General features: G+C 40.5%; 1 protein-coding gene across 1 annotated transcript; it reads left to right on the top strand.

Moving 5' to 3' along the window:
• The first annotated feature begins 95 nt into the window (after positions 1 to 95).
• Positions 96 to 3,208, top strand: LOC118777625 (GTP-binding protein Di-Ras2). Its single transcript, XM_036528728.1, has 2 exons — positions 96 to 226; positions 1,642 to 3,208. Exon 2 carries the CDS (start codon positions 1,657 to 1,659, stop codon positions 2,254 to 2,256), a length of 600 nt encoding a protein of 199 aa, XP_036384621.1. The 5' UTR covers positions 96 to 226; positions 1,642 to 1,656; the 3' UTR covers positions 2,257 to 3,208.
• The last annotated feature ends 20,186 nt before the right edge of the window (positions 3,209 to 23,394 follow it).

The following is a 23,394-nucleotide window of genomic DNA, read 5'->3' as shown; positions in this document are numbered from 1 at the left end:
AGGCGGTGAAATTCCGCCTTACGTCATCGGGTGAGAAACCTCGGAGGGACGCAAATCTCTCCTGCAAGCTGCGCCTTTAAATATCAGAGCCTACGCGCAGATGGGTTTAGAGGCATTGCAGACCTCATTGCGGACAAAACGGGCAAGGCTGTCTTTTACTCGGAGGCATTCTGTTCAATATGAGATCAGAAGTCTAAAATTTCATTTCATCGCCAGTACTGTTAACGTAAGTAGTTTGGTTGAATCCATGTTTTTATATAGCCGATTTTGAATCGGTACAAAAATAATGTCATTATTTAGAATACCTTTGGTTAAATTTTCTGATGGTTTTAACTGTATTTCGATATCATGTGCATTTGTTTTTAAAGAACATGGATATGTGTTGCTCGAGCAACATGTAGATAATGCGGTACCGGTGTTTGTGTTTTGACTGCATTAGTGGCACATCGCTTACCTCGGTGTACATTTGCAGCATTCACAGCAACATTTATGTTCCATTGAAATTTTGCTACTTCGTTGCTGATGTCAGTAGATGGTTTTGCGGCTAAATTGTTTTAAACACTTACTTGCAACAGGCAAAGGGTCTCGCCTAGCCTGCAATGATTGTTTTGTGAAGTAATCAATTCTCTCAGACTTAATCGCAATCCTGACACTTGCATGGGATATGCATGACCTTTTCGTGATGCACGTCACTTAAAAATTAATTCCCGGCTTTTGGGTTATGCATGTTAGTATTGCAATGTAAAAAAGCGGTGACGTGTTGTAATTTAACCTCGGCACTTACACTCATGTTTCAGGCGTGGCTCCGTGCTTGCTTGGTGTTTTTAATCAGTGCATTGTCTCGTACAGTAATTGATTTCAACCCCCTTCTTTTCTCCAATATGTATTTGCTGAGTAAGCATATGGCGTTCGATACTATTGCTGGAAATCTAGCACTGTGGGCAGGTTTATTTCGTTTACTCTGGGCGGTGTGTGGGTAGAATCGATGGACTCCAGGTCGAAGGACACTAGTGTGCAGACATGGGAAGGAATTAAAGCTCGCTAATGCTGCTTCTCGGTGTGGCACGTGCACGTCTTGCTCACGTTTGTGGCCCGAGGATTATTTTTTTTTTTTATAGGCTTTTACATGGTGGGGCAGCTTGAGGCACCACTGTTTTATAGAAGACGTGGGTTATGGATTATATCAGACGTGTGTGATATGTACAAACTTATAAAAGGCATGTAGTGTATGAAGTATTTAAAAGGAGAGGCAGTTGATACAGGCTGCAGTTGGTTATATTATGTTTGTTTGTGTGTGTGTGTTTGTGTGTGTGTGTGTGTACACTACATGATGCTGGCATAAATTTTTTCATTGTTGACTGGCTGTAATGGGAGGAATTGGAACCTTATTTCTTTTCTACTGCCTCCATCATCAAGTCTTTGTAAAACAAATTTTGAATCCTATGTAGATTACAGCCAAACCACTGTCCATTCAGTCTTAAATAATGTGGAAACTGAAACAAGCGAAGCCTGCAATGTTGTCAGTCTTAAAAGCCCCGACCAAGCCTTTAAAAACTGGTGAGAAACTTAGATCCACCTTCACTCTCCATGTATCACTAAGTGTCCCTCAGTGAGACGTTGCGCTTGCTGTCCCCCATTCAGGTCTTCTGAAGAACAATGCCAGAGCAGAGCAACGACTACCGCGTGGTGGTGTTCGGCGCCGGGGGAGTGGGCAAGAGCTCGCTGGTGCTGCGCTTCGTGAAGGGGACCTTCCGGGAGAGCTACATCCCCACCATCGAGGACACCTACCGGCAGGTGATCAGCTGCGACAAGAGCATCTGCACCCTGCAGATCACCGACACCACCGGCAGCCACCAGTTCCCCGCCATGCAGCGCCTCTCCATCTCCAAGGGCCACGCCTTCATCCTGGTCTACTCCATCACCAGCAAGCAGTCTCTGGAGGAGCTGAAGCCCATCTTTGAGCAGGTCTGCCAGATCAAGGGCGACGTGGAGAGCATACCCATCATGCTGGTGGGCAATAAGTGTGACGAGGTGCAGAGCCGGGAGGTGGAGACCAGTGACGGCGAGGCCATGTCCAAGAAGTGGAAGTGCGCCTTCATGGAGACCTCGGCCAAGACCAACCACAACGTCAAGGAGCTGTTCCAGGAGCTGCTGAACCTGGAGAAGCGCAGGACTGTCAGCCTCCAGATCGACGGCAAAAAGAACAAGCAGCAGAAACGGGCCGAGAAGCTCAAGGGAAAGTGTGTGGTCATGTGAGGAGGGAGGGGGCAGGGGGAGGGGGCGGGCGCCAGAGCGCGAGGGAGGCGGGGACTCTCATGGAGACATGAGCGCGCAAAGGAAAACGCAAAACTCGTCATAACACACCTGCTCAACGGCGAAAGTTTACACACTGAACATCAGGTGGAGAAGGGAGTGTCAACGATTTGGTCAGATTACTTTCTTTTCTGTATTGTTTTTTTCTGTTTTTATTTTTTACATCAAGTCAACAGTTAAACCAACGAACTATATTTGAATAATGCTAAAAACACCAGTTCCTTTCTTGAGGTAAACACGCTTCGAATGAATCAAATGCCCCAGCTTGCACTAGAACGGAATGAATGAACTCAACTTGCAAGTTTGTATGAGTGCAAGGTTCCAGCACCAGTGCTTGAAAACCCCATAAACCTCCACCAGTCACAGGCATTCAGAGCAGAGGAAAATAATGAATCAAGAAAAGAGGTGCATGGATCCTCTTGCTGCCGTTATACACAACCTATGAAGGACTAGATCTTACCTTTGAAATCAAAGAAGAAAAATCGTGGAGGGACATTTTTATTTCTATTAATTTGGCGTGAAAGAAGTTTCCTCTACACTTTTAACATATAGGTATTGTATAATATGTTAATATCCTCCTCCAAAGAGCAGTGCTATGCTGAAGCAATACTCGTGAATGTCTAAGGAGCTTACTAGTTCATGGAGTAGTTAAAAGGCAACAAACTGTTTTAGAAGGGAATTGTAACCGTAATACTGACATTTCATGAAGCTTGGTGACTTTCTTTTGCTGTTTTTTTTTGTATTGTTTGATTTTTCGATGGAAGTTTTATTTTGTATTTCAAAGGCACTGTGGAAATTATATGAGTCTCCAAATGGAAAAAAAAGTGGAGAAGTGACCTATTTATTCTTAAATGTAAATAAAAATGGCAAATAGAAACACAATTTACAGTACAGTGTGGTAGAAAAACAACATAAATCTGTTCAATGCCAACAAATTATGAGATATATTATTAGATAAATGTTATAGATATGTGTTTTCTTAATTTTTATTATAGTTTTACCTGTAACGCCAACATTTGAAATACACTTGTTATGGTATTGAAACCAGGTTTACAAAGGAAACCAAGAAACTCCAAGTGAATATATTAAATATAAACTTTCAAAACTGTACAAATTGGATTTATTTTGATGACTTGGGTCTGGTTCATTATAGCAGTCATTGATTATGTTGCAGTACTTTGTTAGTAATCTTTTGGGATTTATTTATTGTAATCTTCCCACTGATAGAGAGAAGACTGAAGCAGTTATTAAAGGCAATAGCACATAGATATCTTATGTGAGTTACCTACAGCACTTGAAGTGTAACACAGCACTGCTGTGTATATAATGAAGGCGACAGGTTATTTTCAATTATTTCTATACTTTTGTCAAAATATTTATGGTTGTGTGTATTTATGTGCAGATATGCAAATATTTGTTTCATTTACTCAAAATAGGGAACATGTTAACAAAAACACAAATTTTAATCTTTTTTAATACCCACTGAAATAATATTTCTTGGCAGCAGATGAGTTGGTGCATCTTAAAAGCAGAATTTAAGAATAATTTCATAAAATGAAGACAGCTAAAAGTAAAATAAGACACTTCAGTGCTTACTTTATCGTCACCCATTGTCCGGAATTGGTTTCTCCCAAGTATTGATTGCATATAAATTTGTTGCTCTGTTTCTGCCACATTTTTAAAATTACAGGTGAAGTTTGATCTGTTAGATCAAGCTCAGCCTCCATATCTGACACAGTACTGCAGTGGAATAACCAGACAATGAAAATGGCTGAACAACCTTAGGCATTAGAGACCAAGCACATAATATACATAGAGGCATTTGTGTGTTACGCTCAATGTTTAGAGAATGTAACAAAACTGTAGACTGAAAAATACATTTTAATGAAAATGCTTCCATGTATTGAAATATCATACACTCCTGAAACAAATATTTCCAGTTCACTTCACGCATTTCAGCTTTCCACCATGTATGCAAGAGTGTTTTTTTCCTTATTTTTATCGCCTTATCAGGTGGAAAAATTACATGTCTGCAAGGTTTTTCAACATCATATTTAATGTGTAACAATTTGTTTTAAGTGTTGTTGAAGGATTACAATTCATATGAGGGAAATAGCACATATGTATATATTTTTAGAAAGGTGTTGTTTATTTAACAATCGGCCTGGTTTTACAGCTAGCTTGTATTGCTGTATTGGCTATATTTCTATAGACAGATATTGACATTCACATTTCAGAAGCAGAATACAACTTGTAAATTAATACAGCTTTGTCATAAAATGTGGAAATGTCCTTGATATTTGTCAAAACAATATAAATAAGTTCTTGCAAATAGGCGTATTGAAAGTATATGAAGGCTCAATTAACCAATCGGCTCTTAAATATGAATAGTATGTAAAAAATCATGGGTAATGTGTAACATGGACTAGAAAACTGCTTAAAGGCCTGTGCTTAAAACATCTATGCCTGTCTTTTTGTTCATCGATTTTAAAAGCCAGAACTATTGAAAATACGTACGTAAATGGTTTTACTTCAATGCCTGTATAGAAATCATGCGTGCCTACAAGTTTATATTTTCTCTTATATATTATGTCACAAAAATAAAGGAACTTATGCATTTAACACAGTACTTGTGGTTTTTATACACAATGTTTAAGATTTTATTTGATACTGGTATCACTTTATGAAACTAATGCTTACATTAATTAAAATCTTTTTGAGGCTATTTAATGAAACAATGACTGTCCATATAACAAAGACAGTTACATGAGTAACATGAGAGTTACATGAGAGTAACTTCTCTGACTGGAAGTTGTTTCTCATATGTTAGAAGGCTAAATAAGGTCTGACTTAAAGAATGGCAGTTAGATTTCCATTTTGCTTAAAATTGGAATTTCTCTTCCCAAGACAAATTGTTTATGATATGGAGATGACAGAGAGAAGTGAAAGCAAAATGAAGGTCTATGAGGAGGAAGCCTATGTGGCTGAAGGTAAAGCTGGCGCAGAGCTAATAGCAAATAGCAATTTCGATGCCAGGGGTGGCCTGTCTCTGTGGTGTGACAAGTAAGAACCCCCTGCCTTCCTTGCCAGATTCGTGGTTTACCTAAGTTTTGCTTTCGGTTGAGTCCCGGCCCTTATCAGGATAAGCCAGAGCTGAAGGGGGATTTTTCTAAGCTCAAATCCCTGGTATGAGCCTGCCAAATAACCTTGCCCAATAGCAACCGGCGATCATTCCCTATCATCTGCGACGCCCTACAAATCTCAGGGGACTGTTTTTGCTCGGTACAGTACATTCTTACCCCTGTTTGAACAGAGAGTTTTATTTTTGTTGGCATCCCAGCTCCCCTCGTCAACCCTCAAGAAAAGAAAAACAAAATCGAAGAGGGGGGCCGAAATTGCTGCAGAGCTCCATATTAATATGTGTAATCACGGAGGCACGGCTCATTACTGCGGAGAGTGAAGTGCCTCGGAGGACATAATGGAGCACCTGCCAACGACAAGAGGGCTCAGCGGCGCGGCCACGGCTGCCAGGCCGAGCGGACCTTTTATAACGGTAGAGCTGCTCTGGCGCCCAGCTAGCAGGTCCTCCAAACGGGGCTCTGTCCAAGGTCCTGGAGCCCGCAGTGTACTCCGCTGAGGAAAGCGTCTGACTCGGAGACACTGTCTGGAAATTGAGCTCTTTTTTTTTTTTTTTTTTTTTCCCTGTTCCTTTGCTGCATGTAAGCTTCTAAGCACATTCTGTGCACCTGTTTTTTTTTACTCTCATAGAACGGAGAAAAGAAATAGGAGAACCGCAAAGTACTGCCGCCTGTCAGTTTGCAGGAATCTCGGCACTAACAGGTTGCTTTTATCATTATACACTTGAATGCAAGTGGATTCACGCAACTGTGAGTTTTAAACCATCTGCATTCAAAACTGCAACGCATTACCCAATGACCTCTCCTTTGTGACAGAGGGACTTTTGTCGCATGTTCCCCATGGGGTTGTATTTTGTAATTAAGTTTTGGGTCAAAGTCACATGAAGGAGGCACAATGACCAAAATATTACCCAAAGCATAAAGTGTCCTGTAACAACAAGTTCCCCAGTTACGGTGAAAATGTTTCAGAGACTCTGAGAAAAAGCCATCCCAGGAAAAGAAAAATTATTATTTGTTAACTCATTCTGAATTTAATTACTCCACTGTGACCTATGTTGCGGGATATTTGAGTACAGATCCATTGCACTATCACGCAAATGCATTGTCAAATTAAAGTTCAATTAAGGTAGTTTTACAAATTCAACAGCTGTTTATGGAACAGGCCATTTTTGGCAGGTGCTACCCCCCCCCCCCCCCTCCTGTCCTACTCAAGTGCAGACATGTTTTTAATGTACTCATCACATTTTCGTTTGGTGACACTGCAGTTTAGACTCCCAGGTGTCCGCCGGGTCTAATGACGAAAGTAATTGCATTAGAATTACTGCTGAGTCAAAGTCTCCCTCACTGGAACATTGTTGCTGAGTGTTTATCATTCTGTGTTTTAAAATGCTGGCAAATACTAGTTAATGAGGCAATATGGGATTAACACCCTCTGTAGTAAATGTTTGAATGAACGTGGACAGCTCTTCTTATTCAATTAACAATTTTCTTGATTGTTTTTTTCATCTGTCATTTTTCAACATAGTCTATGAATCCACTTATTCCACATTCCAGATAAAGATTTGTCCTTATCTTTGACTCACAGTTAAATGCAAGGCTTACATTTGCATACAGATTAGCTGTTGTCACAAAAACAAATAATTAAAAATGTTTTTTTTAACATTCACATTTATTTAGATTTCATGAATCCAAGGACAAATGTTGATTGAATCTAGGGGAATGCCAATGGATTGGTCGCTGAGCCACTTTGGGACGTCAGAGCCTTGAAAAACGCTCTTAATTATTTTCCCTTTCTTCGCTGAAATCTGATTTGAATAATTCAGAAGGCTGGGTAGCATAGCCTGTTTTCCTCTACATTGCATCACGAGATGACTGCGTCAAGGCCAATGAATCACTATGTTATTGTATTGACCTGCAGTTATTATGCATGAAGGTGAGGTTTATATTTAACCCTTGATACAAGCTCTTACATATAAGGAACACATTAATGTGCTCTGTATTATTACAGGAAAATAAAAAGAATATATGTCTTATAGCTGTCAAATTATGTGCCACAAGAAGTACTGTGCTACACATGCACATTTAATACACAATTTCATTTAAGTATTTGTTGTTGTTGATAACTATACTTTCATCTTAAAAAATCTACACAAATAGATGCATTAAATCTCATCTATGACAGTGGTAAAAATCAATAAACTTTTATGCCTTTCCTGATACGTATTGAAAAGGTATTCTATTTACTTTGATTACACATATGAATGCAAAATACTTTTGTCATAAGACCTAAAACTTTCAGATTGTTGTTATATTTCCCTCTGTGTTTTAAGGATGACTTTGAATTTGCATAAACCTTTGAGTGCTGTGGTCCTCTGTTTACGCAACGCTCTGTATAGACTACACAAGTTCTGGCTTCCTGCATTAGTCATCTGGAGTATTCTATTAGTGTGGTTATGTAACCAAGTGTACATTCACCTGAACATCTACATTCAGTTGGAAGAATTTGATTAACGATGCCCAGTGCCTCCAAGCTGTCAATGTTTTACGCCCACTGACAAGATCAGCGGTTTTTATCATTACAGCTGGTGTGAGGCATGCAGACAGGAAGTGACATCAGGCTTGTGATGAGGCAGTTCTGTACTTCCTGATAGTGTCCGCTCATTAACAATAACATTTTATACCACAACAGGGTTTACATGGGAAGAAAGTGTGCTATGTGATGCATTTCAGTTAAGCCTTATTGTGAATAGCAGCACCATTTGTTCCTGGCAGGTAGTAGGCATAGTGGCATGGTTGTCATGGAACTTTGTATTTAACTAGATAGTTGCCAGTTCAAATCGCAGGTAGGGCATAGCTGCTGTACGCGCTGTTGGTGTTTAAACACGAAAAGTCACCTCAATACCTTTGGGAAACATACAGTTGCCTAAATGGGTAAAATGTGAGCTATGCACTGGGCATATATACATCACTTCAGTATATTAATAATGCAGTGAAAAGAGATTCTGGGAAGGCATGGAGCTGTAAAGCACCAACAGTCTGTTGAAGCAATACCGCAATGGCCTATTACAAATGATTACAACACAACTAGAAGACAGTGTCGGCTCAACCCTCACCTCAGCAACTTGGCGTGGACTTAATGGCTTAACCCCAGTCCACCTGGTTTTTGGAATTGAAAGTGTAAGTAAAGGGTTCACTCCTCTCTGCTAGGACATTACAAGACCTTGCCCTGAAAGGATAGACGGGGAACTGAAAGACAAGCACTGCATTTTAAACGCTGTTGTCTCACATGCACCGCACGAAACACAACACCACTTAGTTTCATTGTGACGATTCCAATCCTTAGCAGTCTTCGTTACCCAAGATCCCCTGGGGGTGACACCTGGTATCAAGCCTCACTGTCAAGGACTGAGGTTTCCCTCCCCGTCTCTCAGAAGCACACTCTGACAGTGTGACGTTGCAGACCGCGGGCGAGGCCAAGCCCAGATGGAGATCAGCGATCACCATGGAGACCGGGGATGGACGGGTCTGCAGCCTCACGGGGCGGGAAGCGGTGGTTTAATTCCGACGCGAAGCGAGACGGGACGTCCAATCACGCCGAGGCAAATGAAAATCTACTAGCAGGCTACGAAGCTACATGGCAGATGGCTTGGGAATTGAAAAAAGAGATAGTTGTTATTTTTCTTCTAACCCCCAACCTTCTTTTGTTCCCTGTTGGTCAATTATAATGGAATGTGTACAACAGCATGGATGGCTCACAGGGTTGGAGCTTAGTTTGGTTCCTGAATCTACTGCATGCAGTGGAGAAACCTCTGGACGGAGCAGCAGTCCATAACTCCTAACCATGTCTGTAATGCTGAGAGTAAATTGCAGCAATTTTAAATCATTCCTCAACTTAGGATTTATTGTAATACCACTTGGCCTTTTTTATATTAAGCGCCAAGGGGAGTAAAAAAAAAAAGGAGGATAATGAGATTCTACGTTTTATCCTGTATATTGCCAGTTCTCAGACACTCAAGCTTTCAAAAAACAAAGCTATTTGCAAACAGCAGATCAAATCTGCTTATTTAAGTGGGACTTACATGAGCACCGTTATGTCCATACACTCCTTGGAATGTGCATGGCTGCATGTTTTCCCTCTGGAGAGATTATCAGGTTGTTTCTCTCTCTCTCTCTCTCTGTCTGTTTTTGTTTATATACATCAGCAATTTTTGCTTATACGATGTGTTATGAACAAGTGGGAGAGGCCAGTCACTTGGGCCCTGGTGTTACAGGTGTCATTGGCCACTATACGCTAGCAGCTGTTTCTCATAATCTATTCCTACACTCTCCAAATCCAGAGTTATGACAGAAAAATCAACTCAGCTTTACTTGGTGCCACAGTTGTTTTCAGGAGTCCTGGAAAATTCATATATTTACAAAAAGGTAAGTATACTGTTTCTTTGAAAAAAAAGGCATTTGTGCTCCTGAAATAATCTAATAAGCAGAATAACAACAGCAATAGAATCCAAATAGCTGTAAGATACAAATACAATGCCGGTGTTTGTGGCAATGTGATGGTTTCATGTGTGTATTCTATTTCTACTTAATTTATTTAGTTTAAAATGTTTCACTTCAAACAGGTTGGCTCAACAAAAGCTGGCAGGACCTGCAGATCTTACAAATGTCACAGGAAGCCCTGACATCAATGTATGCTCCAACAAGCATGTTTCAGTGAGCAGATGTGAAACAAGACCCGGTGACCATATGAAGGTTTGCAGAGATAGTTCTATAATGGGGGCTGTTCTTAGTGATCATGATTCTCTCTCTGCAATCTATCAGAAACATAAAAAAAAAGTAGGTCACATGTTTAATTGTATTTCCACTTTGCTACAGTAATGGGTAAAGGGTGTGTTTTACAGCTTTGGATGTACAGTATGTCTTGGTTTCTCACCAGATAAATATGGGCCTTGTGTGGCATAAAAACATGCCGCATAAAAACATAAAAACACACTCCTGCTCAAAGCCTTCTTGGAAAACCTTTAGTAAATTGGCAGGGCAACAAAGCTTTTTGCTCTGGCTGCTTATACTGCAGTACATAAAGCACCACTTTGTAAATATTGTGATTACAGAATATCATTAAATACTCCCAAATGTGCCGTCATTAAAATATTATCCGTGACAGAAAATGAACAACATTACATCTGATGAATTACTCACAACCTTAAAGCCAGCCAATATAAATCAGGTTTAACTTTTTTTACGCTGTGTAAAACCTAAGAAGTTGAAAATGATTCTATGACCTTACATGGGTAAGCAAACTGCACGAGTGCGTACACCTTACATTTACATTTATTCATTTGGCAGACACTTCTATCCAAGTGAGGCAGAGTACATCACAAGCAAAAAGCCACATAAGGAGCCAACAATATTAGAAGCACATCATGAAACAGTATACTTACCTTTCAGTTGTTGGCCAGACAAGGTACAAGCTAGCTGGTAGAGAAAACTATGTAAACTACTGGCCTTGGTAACAGAGTTTGATTCAAATCTGAGTATCATCTTGAACAAAATCAGAAAGATTGAAGCTGTCTGGGAAGGCCTATTAAATAACTGGAACACATTTTCTTGTAGATAACTTGGTGTTCACAGGAGCAATACTGAACACTAAAAATCCCACCATATGTGCCTGTGACAGCTAATATACAGCGTGTATATTGTTTCTTTTTTCTCTTTTCATCAAGATATGTGTCTCTAAAATTATAGTTACATATCATTTGAATGTGTGCTATGAAACAAATGCCTAAAGGATACCTGGGATTTAAACTTTAAAGAAAAGAAGGGAAGGTGCACTTCCTTTTCCAGTGTATTAATTTTAGAAACAGTTTAGCTACCAGCACATCGAGTCTGGGGTTTTTGCCTTGGGAATGGAAAAAAAAGCACTTTAGCCCTGGCTGCCCTGTGAAAAAACACGGCACAGCCCCCTGTGCGTAATACAGAGATATTCCTGACTGCTATCCTGCTCTATTTAGATAAAAGGGTCAGAACAGCATTAGCCGAGAACACAATGAAGGCCTGACATCCCCACGAGCGGGGCTGCATCACTCTTTCATTGTCACGGCAACATCTACGACAGGCAATATTTTTATCTTTTGTGATGTGCGTAACGCATATGTGTGCTGCACTCACGAAAGCCGGCTTCGCCTGGTACAACCCCAGGTAGGCACGACCGTATCGCACAGCAAAAAAAAAAAAAAAACCGGAGGACACAGCAACGGCGAAGCGAAGGACGTTGCTTGAAAAGAACCACATTTGAATGGTTGTTATTTTTATGCTTTTAGCGGAGTAAGGCCCTGACTACGTGGGTAGGAAAGGCCAATGTGTACGTGCATGTTTCCTTTCTCCGATGAATACGATAATCGAGCACGTAAATAAATCATGGCTTTGTTTTATTCCAGCTGCTTGAGCTCACGTTTGGCCTGTAATACGTTCACTCTTTTTCCTTCCATGCCATTTTTTAAATAAGAGTTTACCAACGGTTATTCTAACGTGCGGAACACTGTACCTGTGTACTGGGGTTTTATTATTTAATCAGATTGTATGACACATATTCAAATGATATTTGCATACTGTATTAAGTAAATAATGCAAGTATGTAAAAGAGTGATTTTATCAACTGTATTTTATTTGTGAAGTGATTATTATGTATTACATATCATCTTTAAAGTCTTTATTGATATTGCTCTTGGATGACAGTGGTTGTGTTCTTTTTAATTAACATGACTGAAAAAACTCTAACCCGATATTTAATGTTATTCTATATGGTATGAATATGTACTGTAGTATTATTAATAATTATTATAATTATAATTAGTGTTATTTTAAATGAAAACTTTAATACAACTTATTAAAACAGACTTGTTTTTTCTACTACTTTTTAAAAGTAATGTTGTTTATCCAAAAAAATATATACATAAAAATAAACCATGGCAGAAGCTTCAGGAGCTACAGTACTATCAAGATGTAGTAACTAGTCAGCAATTATTGCGATACACCATGACGATATTTCCAGGTGACTAATTCACCAATCCTAATTATTTCACGAAACCATGGATCCCTCAGCCACCCGCAACCCCGCTTCCTCCCCGTTTTAGGAAGCGAACACAAACGTGAGACTGGGATTGCCCAGTGCACCCAGCGTGCATGCCTCCCCGGTCCCTGTCGTGCTCCCCTGGGAGGAGGCAACGATGATGAGGCATCGCAGAACTCCTTCATCAGGAGTGCTGGTTGCCATGGCGACGTCGGCGGAGCTGGTAGGCGCTGCGTCGGGCTGTGGGCAGGAGACAACCATGACTCATTCTGTTTGCTCTGCTCGACTTCAGTGGCAGCGGAGAGGAAGTGCCGCACATCTGGCCCCGGATTATGTTTCATAACATGTTTTTTGACGATCTCTCAGCGCTTCCCAGTTAAAAAATATCCTTCCTGTCATCCTCTGAATTAATGCATTTAAAGTGTTGGATCGGTTTCAGAGGAATGTGCAGTTCATGCAAGCATAGATGGTTAAACTTTATTCTTTCTCACAGTGACTCCTTGTTGATCATTTTCTGTGTGTGGAGGTCGCGCGCGCGCGCGCGCGCACACACACACACACAGAGAGAGAGAGAGAGAGAAATGAAATGAAATGAGAGATGAAAACTTCCGTAAAAAAAAAATACTGACTCAGGGGCCAGATCCTAGCAACAGAAATGGGAAGATATAAACAATGTTATGTTTCCAGAGTGGGACGGCTGTGAAGCCATTGTGAACTGCAGGTGACTGAGGCAGAGATGCACCTCCTGTTATCTACCTCAAAATACATACAAGGACAGATTACTACCAAAAACTGTAATAAGAGATACCCCAATTTAATGTCCTCCCAGGTCACTATAAAAGCTGTTTCCATCTATGAGCAGCAGGGTAGCATACTGGTAAGGAGCAGGACTCGTAACCAAAAGGTTGCCGGTTCAATTCCTTACTGGGGCACTGCTGTTGTACCCTTGGGCAAGGTACTTAACCCAGAATTGCCTCAGTAAATATCCAGCTGTATAAAAGGGTATTGTAAAAAAGAAAATGTAGCCTATGTAAGTTGCTCTGGATAAGAGCGTCTGCTAAATTCCTGTAATGTAATATAATAGGAAGAGTGGACAGAAAATCCGCCAGCTAAGTAGATGCTCCTCTTTCACAGCCATAGGAAGAGTAGACTTCCTAAAGCATCACCAACTACACATATATCCTTATTTAAAGTTTTTTTTTACCTTTGTTGTTGTTTTTAGTTTTTGATGTAGCATTTTTCTTTCCTTGTTACATCAGTGTGTTTCTCCTCTTTTCAATTAGAACCATTGCTCTAAAGTTACGTAAACATGCAAATTATTTTGATGATTACATAATAGGTTCCCCTTTGGCAATAGTACACACTGCAAGTCATGCCAATAAAAGCACAATTTGAAACATTGAATGGCTGGATCTTTAGAGAGGGACAGACCCAAACTAGTCCCTTTATGAAGCCTCATTCAGGTTCCTGTCTTCTCCTTGCTGTTTGCTTTGATCACATTTTTACACGTATTTTTAACAATGCATTAAGTATGCATAACTTTAAATGTTCCCCCCCAATGCCTGTAGTGTATTAAGAGCATTTTGCATTTATAGTAAATGTGGTCTTTATGATGTCTTTATCTGTGCTGTTTGTAATTTTGTAATAAAGCACTTAATGAGAATTTAGCATATTGTTATTCAGTTTTCATTTGGTGTCAGCTGAGAACCAAGTCATAGAATTGACCATGACATATTTCTTGTCCCAAAGTGCATAGATGGATTATATATATTACAGGTCTATTCATCTAAAATATTGTTTTCATAGCATATATGGAAATGTAGAGCTGAGAATGAAAGATTGCAAATATAGTTAGGTAAATGTTCAGGTGGATGGATATGTTTTTTTTTTTACCTGAGGGTAAGAAGGCCAGGTACTTTTTTTTTTACCTTAGGGTAAGAAGGCCAGGTACTTTTTTTCTGATTCTGAATGCTTTTTACACCTTCATGGCCTCTGACAACTTCTTAGCATGAGTACTGTGATGACACAAATTAGATCCTCTGAAAAACAGCCGATGGCTGTGTGAAAATGTTTCACACTACAAGTCACACAGTACGCTACAGTAGAGAAGCAGAGTGGGTGCTCATATGAGGATGGGTGCTACTCCACAGATGTCACCATAGCAACCAACAGGGTGCATCTGCACCACGAGCTGAGGAAGCCCTGGCTGTCCTACCCTCCCCTACTCCCAGCAGAACACAAGCAATTTGTTCTGCCACCGTGGGATGCTGGTTGTTGTAATGTATGCAAATGACACTGCCAGTTTGGAGCCTGGGTCGTAGGGGACCAGCCTGCACTCAAAGCAAATTCCTTGCCAGCTGAGCCTGTTGGGACATACGGAGGCCAGGTATTGTTAGTAAAAAATACAGTTCATACATGTAGATGACTGCCAATGGATTGAGTAATTCCATGACAAGTGTGAGTACAAGATCGAACCATATCAATATTAAAAATATCGCATACTTAGAGTGTTAAAAGCTGAGTAAGAATTCCATGTTTGTCCCTAGCTGTTGAGCTGTTACTGAATGAAAACCAAGATGTCATCAGTACGTTAACGTCTGAAGAATATTCTCAGCTGTTAACATATTAATAACCCCTCCCCCCGTCCAACACACATGCACACACACACACACGCACGCGCATGCGCATGCACACACACACACACACATACACACACACAAAGACTTTGTATCTGTAGGAAGACTGCTTCATGGGAGCAGCTAGTTGTATTAAAAACATGAAGACCGTCTTTCTTTTCCCAGCTCATGCCATTCACGCTGGTTAGACACCCATCTGGTAGAATTTTTTTGCCCAAGAGGCCTCAACTCAACATGATGAATCAGAGTTGGCAAGAGAGGTATGACAGATATGGCATCTTACAGTTCAACCTGATCAGCCTCCACTCACTCATCCAATCAGAGAACAGAAGGACTAAACAACAATTCAAATCCTGTCAGTCACTTTTTATTTTTGTCCGAGAAAATTTCTTTGCTGTCGATCAGTAGGAGTTGGAGAGTATGCTCTTTTCAGACATCGTCACAATGGAATTTTATTAGACTACTGATACTATACACGTCCCAGTCAAATCTAAGCACATCCACTCTGCATATACTGTTCATAAATGACTGTATTCAGTTTAAATGTAGATTGAATGTCACCAGTGTTGTGCTGATGTTTGCTCACCTCTTACTTGCCATTTGAAAGTTGAAACCCTCTATGCAATGAATCACTATCCCAAGGACAACACAATGTAAGCACATCTTGTACTGTGTCTTGGATCTGGCTCTGGATCTTCAGAACATTTTCAATGGCATCACAGGAACTTAAGATTTCAAATCAAATAAATTTTCTTTAAAATCCATGATTTGGCATACCAGATTTAGATTTGTTAGAGTATTACTCTGTCAGTTTAGATTCCATAATCCAACAGAACCAAGACTGAGGTTATTCAGTTTCTGCATAGCTGCCGTGGACAGTATCGTAATGCATCTTAATTTGTGTATTGAATAAGATATTATGACAGCATATTAAAGTTTCTAATTGGTCTGTTTTACTGCTTTACTGTAGAGCAACCTGAGTATCAGTTCTTCTCGGGGGAGTGTACCCTATCGCTGCACTTGCTTTAACCACTGCCCGGAAAGCGATTCGCTCACGTAGCCGTTTCGTTCATCATTAGTACAAAGGATAGTATTTTATTTGTTTGCCTAATTGGAAGTAATAAAAAGCTGCATACCTGCTGAGTGCAGGGGAAAATCCAATTACCACTTTATTTTTGGCTCATTAAAGTTTATCTCTTTCACAATTTGGGTTTGCGGGTAATTACCGCCGCCTTCCTTTAGCAGCACCCGGGACGTGCACTAAACAATGAAAAAGGGTACGTTTGTGAGTGAGTCAAAACTTTTTCTCCCTCTCTGCCTGGCCGTCCAATTGTCTTTGATTGTATTTTTAACCTCCCTCTGTCTCGTGTTTGCTGCAATCGCTAAGTGAAATTACCATAAACGTAAGAGACTGGCGAGAGACTGTTTTAATTGAAGTGAAACGCTCTTTGTTTTTTTTTGCGCTGAGCGGTATCAGATCTCAGGCTATGTTTATTCATGAAAATGAGAATGAGAGGCACTCCAGCGGGGAACAATGTGCTCCATGCCGCCGATCAGCAGGAGAGGAGACCAATCAAAAGGCACACGGACATTTATTTCTCTACGACACAAAAGCCCTCGGCGCCGTCGTTTTGAGGGCTAAAATCATGGTTAAGATTATGTGATTAGCATTGTCTCAGAGCTATGGGAATGTGTTGGCGAACCCGCTTCGTGTTTATTGATGATAACCTAGAATGATAATGACAACAGATTCTGTGCGTGCATTTTCTTATGTTCTGTGCTAGACAAGTGAATGGGGCTGTATTCACTTGTAAGTGGTATGGTTTCATTGAGCCAATTACGCGTAGAGTTACTGATCGTTGTGTTCGACTAAACTAATCTAATTTTTGAGGTTTCTTTAACCTCTAGCTAAATAGAGTGCAATAGGGGTAGTGACATTGTATTAAGACCTTCAACCACCTGCCAATCATCTACCAACCCGGAGGCAGGAGAGTTCTCACGTCACGTGGGCAAGTGACTTTTAAAGTGAGTAAGTGGAAAAAGCAATGCGTTCACTTCCTTGGATAAAATGTTTGGGTAGGAGGATGGACCGACTCTACTGCTGTTGCGTTCCTGAAGCAGATGGTCTCTGTAGTGGGATTCGCAGTCGGCGTGCCAAGAAACGGCTTTTCGGCGGCTGTCACTTTACCGAGTTCAGCCTCCACAAAGTCTGTGGCAGTGAAGTGAACTTCACTTGCCTTGAACTGCACTGAGATGAGATCTGAGATCATGTGATTAATTCAAAGCCAGCACCCAGCTGTCCATACCGCTCCGGTACGTTTCCGCAGGAGTCATGAGGACTCTAGACACATGTATTCAATTCACGTTACACGATGCATTTTTTAAGTAGATCCATCCATACAAACTGTAAGATTTAATGAAGAACTGAAGATTAAATATCTTGTTCAGAGTTGTAACAGCAGTCCCTGACCAGATATTCAAACCTGCGGCATTCTGGTCGGTGTTAAATATGGTTGTTATGATACTGGTTTTCTGTTGGTTTCTTTATTGTGTTGTATTTTTATTTATGGTATTATATTCTGTTTATTGTAGTCTTAAAGGAATTAAACCTATTTATGAACGCTAAAGTATGCACAAATAATGACTGATTGATCGTTGATTAAAGTCATTGTCAAAATGCAGATAGCCTAGATCATAGGGACTCATTCAAAACATTACTTTTCAGTCATGTTTCCAGAATCCAAATCTCACAATTTATCCCCCACCTTTTTCTTTATCTTTTGTTGCCAGTGTCTGCCAGAAAAATGATCAAACCTTGCAAGAGCCACATCCCCCAACCCCCAACCACCAACACTACCACCACCACCACCACCGCCACCGGAATTACATTAGCTTGCAACGGGTACAAAATCTGTCCCTTGTCAGCAATCACTGTGACAGGGACAAAACAACGAAATCACATGGGAGCTGAAGATATGATTCAGCGCTGCAGTGCCATGTGCAAAATGTGTCATTGGCGATATTAACGCAGTACACTTGAAAGGAGTTCTGACAGCAGTATAACACAGACATTAAACTCCTGCCTGTCTTAAGTCTCTCCATCGACACACTGACAAAGAGCCTGACATTTGCAAATGTCATAATTCAGACGCACGACTCTCGCGCACAGCGCATAAACAGTGCGCCTCTATGCGTATGTCTGTATACACATAAATACATACACATATAAAACATTTAAATATAATCTTTTTTAAAAAACATAAGAGATTGTATAGATCAGATATGGTGTAAACAGCACAGTTATTTTTATATTGAAAAGACTCAATAAAAAAAAAAACAAACAAAAAGCAAAGCCAACATATGCCTACTATATATATATATATATATATATATATATATATATATATATATATATATATATATATATATATATGAGTGTGTATGTATATATATGTAGGTCATTGTGCTAGGGTCTGTTCTTTCCTTTTGGAGCTTTAATGGAGGAATGGATGCTTAACTTCTGACATGCTGTGGATATGAAATGTCAGGCCTCTTGCTGCCTGGATTATCTGAGCTGTGAACTGTGGGAGATTTTCTCTTGCCTGCGCTGTTGCTCTCGCTGTTAGTTTGATCTCTGGATTGATGTTTGTTTCGTGGTGCGTGTGTTGAACAGAATGTTCCTCTCTGTCACCGCCGCTCGGTTGCAGTCATTAAAATGGAACGTTTACCGGGCTCTGAAGTGACACTTTAAGAAAGTCGTACATTGAGCTGTTTAACATTCCTGTGGCATGAAAATGCCTGTCGAGCTACAAGATTCTGAACATGGGCAGACAGATCACATGGAAGGTCTTTCACCTGGATGGCCAAAACTGCGATGAAGTTAACCTTTCCAAGCTATCCAAGCACAAAAGGGATGATTAGCTTGCTTGTCCATATGTTGTGCATGCAAGTTTAAAACAGAATGAAAAAAAAAAAAGAATCGTCATGCATTGAAAGGTTTCTGTGCTCATCGTGATATGTAGGCTGTGCACACAGTAGTGATCAGTCATAATGAATGCCTGGGTGTTTCTCTCTGGTCAAGGTATCCATCTCAAACACAAGTTGACACTTGTGTTGTCAAGCAGGCAACCATTGTGAAAGGATGACAATTTGTGTTATTCACCCAAGTGGTCATCATCATTCCAGGAATTCTGAAATGCAATCTACGAATCAAGGCTCCTCAGAAAAAAAACGGAACGCACTTCAAGATACAATCAACGCGGAGTCATGCGAGAGAAACATTAAGAGCCCTCTGCCACGGTAGATGAGTAATAAGCACATGAATTTCAGTAAGAAAGCAACAAAATAGGCTTTAGAACAATATTAAATAAATAAAGTGGCGAGTGTCTGTAAACTGCCCGCCACAAATCCATGGATGATTGAAAAGTAAAATGTTTTTTTTTTCCTTCTTTACTTTGGATGATTAAAAGAATCTGCATCTATTTTTAGTGTTCACCTAATCTCCTTCCATCTGTCTGATTTGCTGTGAAGTACAGTCTTGTGGGGGATGGGACAGAAGGAAGTCTATGGTTTGCCTTCAAAGGCACCATCATTTCTGCCTGCTTGAGAAACATACTGAAATGAATAAAACATGCAGAAAGAAACCTACACATCCATCACTGAACCGAGGTCAGTGATTTGATCTACATTTCTATAATATTCCTGTAACATGGCTGGATACTAAAAAAATATATACATGGGTGGATTGCTTAATACGGTAGGAGAAAAGAAGTTGGAGGCTGAGAAACAAGGACTACAGCACTATGAAGATACATGTTTATTTCTAGAGAACATTTACTTTTAATTGTGCAGAAGCAAAATTACTTCTCTTTAGTAGAATTTTTCTTCACATTGAAGCACACAATGCCAGTATATGCTTTCACTCTTAGAGAAATAGTGACCTGGTATCTCTGGCCGTACAACTAGAAAAATATATATCTTAAGTAGTCTATAATATTATACAATACAACAGCCTGTTTTAGGCATGTATTTAGAATTGAATCTTCATACATATTTGGAATATGCACTGCTGAAATCCATAAATGATCGGTATAGTGCTGGTACAGTACTGTACATTTCTAATTCATAACTAATTTTTCCACCCAAAGCAAAAAATAGATCATTCTTAACACATACAATTACACGTTCTGCCCTGAGTGAATGCTTTGCTGGATGGCAGCATACTGACATGAGAACGCAGATGGTTGTGGATGTACCTTGAAAACGTGCCATATGGCTGCAGGCAGGTGTGATGCGTGGCAGCTGATGCATGGTGCAGGTGTCGGCATGCGCTGGACAGACCCCAACGAATTCTGCAGCACACCGGGCCTCACCGTGTGCCATCAGACACTGGAGAGCAGAACATGCTTATAGTGTGCGCAAAGTTATTACAAAACAAAGGCAGAGAGGTCGGCGGCCACCAATTAAACCCCTCATGGCGCGGTTACAGTATCTGCCCCTCCGGGTTAGAACCCGTGGGCTGCCTGCGTGCTGAAATACGACGCCTTCCCATTCGGGGCGTCCAGCGCTCGTTTAGTTAATCACGGCACACTCACAGCGGCAGGCCCAGACAGAGGCGGAAACGTGGTGGGATCAGGACACGGGATTGATTGTTTTCTTGCTGCAGATGCACTGAGAGAGAGAGAGAGAGAGAGAGAGAGAGAGAAGGAGAGAAAGCGAGAGAGAGAGAGAGAGAGAGACAGACAGAGAAGGAGAGAAAGCGAGAGAGAGAGAGAGAGAGACAGAGAAGGAGAGAAAGCAAGAGAGAGAGAGAGTCAGACAGAGAAGGAGAGAAAGCAAGAGAGAGAGAGAAGGAGGGAAAGAGAGGGAGAGAAAGAGAGAAGGGAAGAGAGAGAGAGAGAGAGAGAGCTAAAAGTAATTCAGCTATTTGTCGTGTGGCTGACACAAAGTAGCTGACAGGCAAAGACTGCCAATATCGACTTCTTGGCTTCTGGAGAATTATGGGTAATGCTGGCAAGCCTCTGATGTGGTCAGGCAGTGGTGAAAAGTGCTCTCATGCATAATTAGAGAATTATAACCTTGCGAATCTCTGCGGAAAAGTAACCGTTGCATCATGAAGTGAAGACATCATTTTCCCTGTGCGTTGTGGGTCCCTGAACCCCGGGTGGGGGTGGGGGGTGGGAACTGTGTTGATCTGCATGAAGAGATTACTTCTCTATTTATATATTATCCTTGAATCAATTCCCATTACATTTATGAGCTGCAGTTGAGTGTGCATACCCTGCACATGCTCATGATGACATACCTTTCCTCAGCCCGCTATAAGCAGCTAACTGAAAAGTAAAGTGTGTGCTGAATGCATAAATAATGATAACTTACAGTATATATCAATGACTACATCAAACTCTGATGTTTCAATTCACATGCCTTCTCAGCATAACATAACAAGTCCACTATATGTGCCAATGACCAGGTAATTGTCTGCTTTATCAAGATCAAAGGTCATTAGCAAAACCTTTTGTGAAGGCATCTGTTAAGGATCGTATGTGGCGTTTTCAAAAATAAATGATTTTCAGTATGCTTGACCATAGCAGCTGCAGCGCAGGTATTACAATGTCACGGCCTGCCACGAGTTACGCTACGCAATCCACGTGCCGTCACAGCACCGCCCGCAGTAACACGATTACTTTAGTAACACGATTACGTAGCACCTGAAGCAGGAAGAGGAGTCACAGCTGCCGAATGCACAAGGACACGAGACAACTGAACAACATGTAAGTGAGGAAAAAAAAAAAAGTGTCTCCACAGCTGATTTGCCGTTTATACAGAACCAGTTTTCACGTGTGCTTGGAAAGCCTTGCCAACGAGGCTGTTCCACTGCTGTGAAAACACAACTGCTGTAGGTCTTCGAGCTTCACTCACCCTGTGTTACGCTTAGCTGAGATGGCTAACTAGTAAGCCCAAAGGTCTTTTATTGTGGCTGCCCCTCATGTTCCACTGTCTATGTATATCGGGGCAGAGGCTGCGGGCTTCAAACCTGCAGCACAATGTCAGAAACTAGCCCCACAGTAAAGACCAAGTAGTTTGCCATACAGGACATTCACGTGTTCACTCACTCCTGATTTTTCAGGAATATTCAATGAAAAATATCCACCAAAAATGTAGAACAATACTTCTCACAAAGGAGCCTAAGTCCAAAATCAAATATACAAAAGCAGAAATAAAATTTTTCATAAAATATGCTTATTACGATATGTCTATATATATTGTAAGAAACACATACACAGCTCCATAACCTTATTACTGAAGCATCTTGTCTTTTTCACAGGTTCAAGACATAAAAAAAGAAGTCCATCTCATAGAAAGAATGGGCAGAACATCACTGAAATTATAACAATTTCAAATTACAGGGCTGGAGCAAAACCTTATCTGATAACACAGCTCGAAGGCTCAACCCTCTGTTGTCAATCTAACAGATAACAACTCTGCTGGTATTGGGTTTAGGGCTGAAATAATGATGACTGAGCAATGGCAATAATTAACAATTTCCTCTGGGATAACATTTATGATATTATATTCAATTTACTGAAACCGCAAAGCATAAATGGGCTGCTTCGGGGCTTTTAGTAACACGTATTTGTACTGTAATTACAAATAAATTTTTAAAAAGTCAGTATACCAATATCTCAGCTCTGTGCCGTTTAATAACATTTATGCATAATGCATAACGGTCTATGCATATATGTATGTGTGGGTTATGAATTTTATGAATGTTTACCCACCCCAATGAATGCATAATTTGACTTTACCTTGTCTCAACCAACGTCATTTTTCTGGTTGTTAATTCTGTGGTAGAGACAGGACATCATATTTCACACTGTAATGGACTACCTGTCAATTAGTGTCCTTGGAGCCCCCAGACTGTAACCCCTCTCTCAGAGGTGTGTCTAAATTCTTACCATAAATTTGTGCCAGAAAGAAAGTAATGCGATAGAACACCAAAAGGGGTTCACAGTAGCAATATATACATTTCTGATCTCTTCACTTATGACACAGTAAAATACGGCAATATACGATAAAACAAGACATTACAAATTGCTTTTAATTAACATGCTTTATGGACTGGGAACTCTTGTGCTGAGCGCGATGAATCTGCTCTGAACCTCCAGGGATAAAATATAAAATAGCGTTAATTGTAAATATTTTCTCCCTTTGTTTAGTATTATGATGTATAGGCATACAC

Source organism: Megalops cyprinoides, chromosome 5 (assembly GCF_013368585.1).
Source record: "Megalops cyprinoides isolate fMegCyp1 chromosome 5, fMegCyp1.pri, whole genome shotgun sequence".
Lineage (NCBI taxonomy): Eukaryota > Metazoa > Chordata > Actinopteri > Elopiformes > Megalopidae > Megalops > Megalops cyprinoides.
This window is presented reverse-complemented; position numbering and strand designations above follow the sequence as displayed.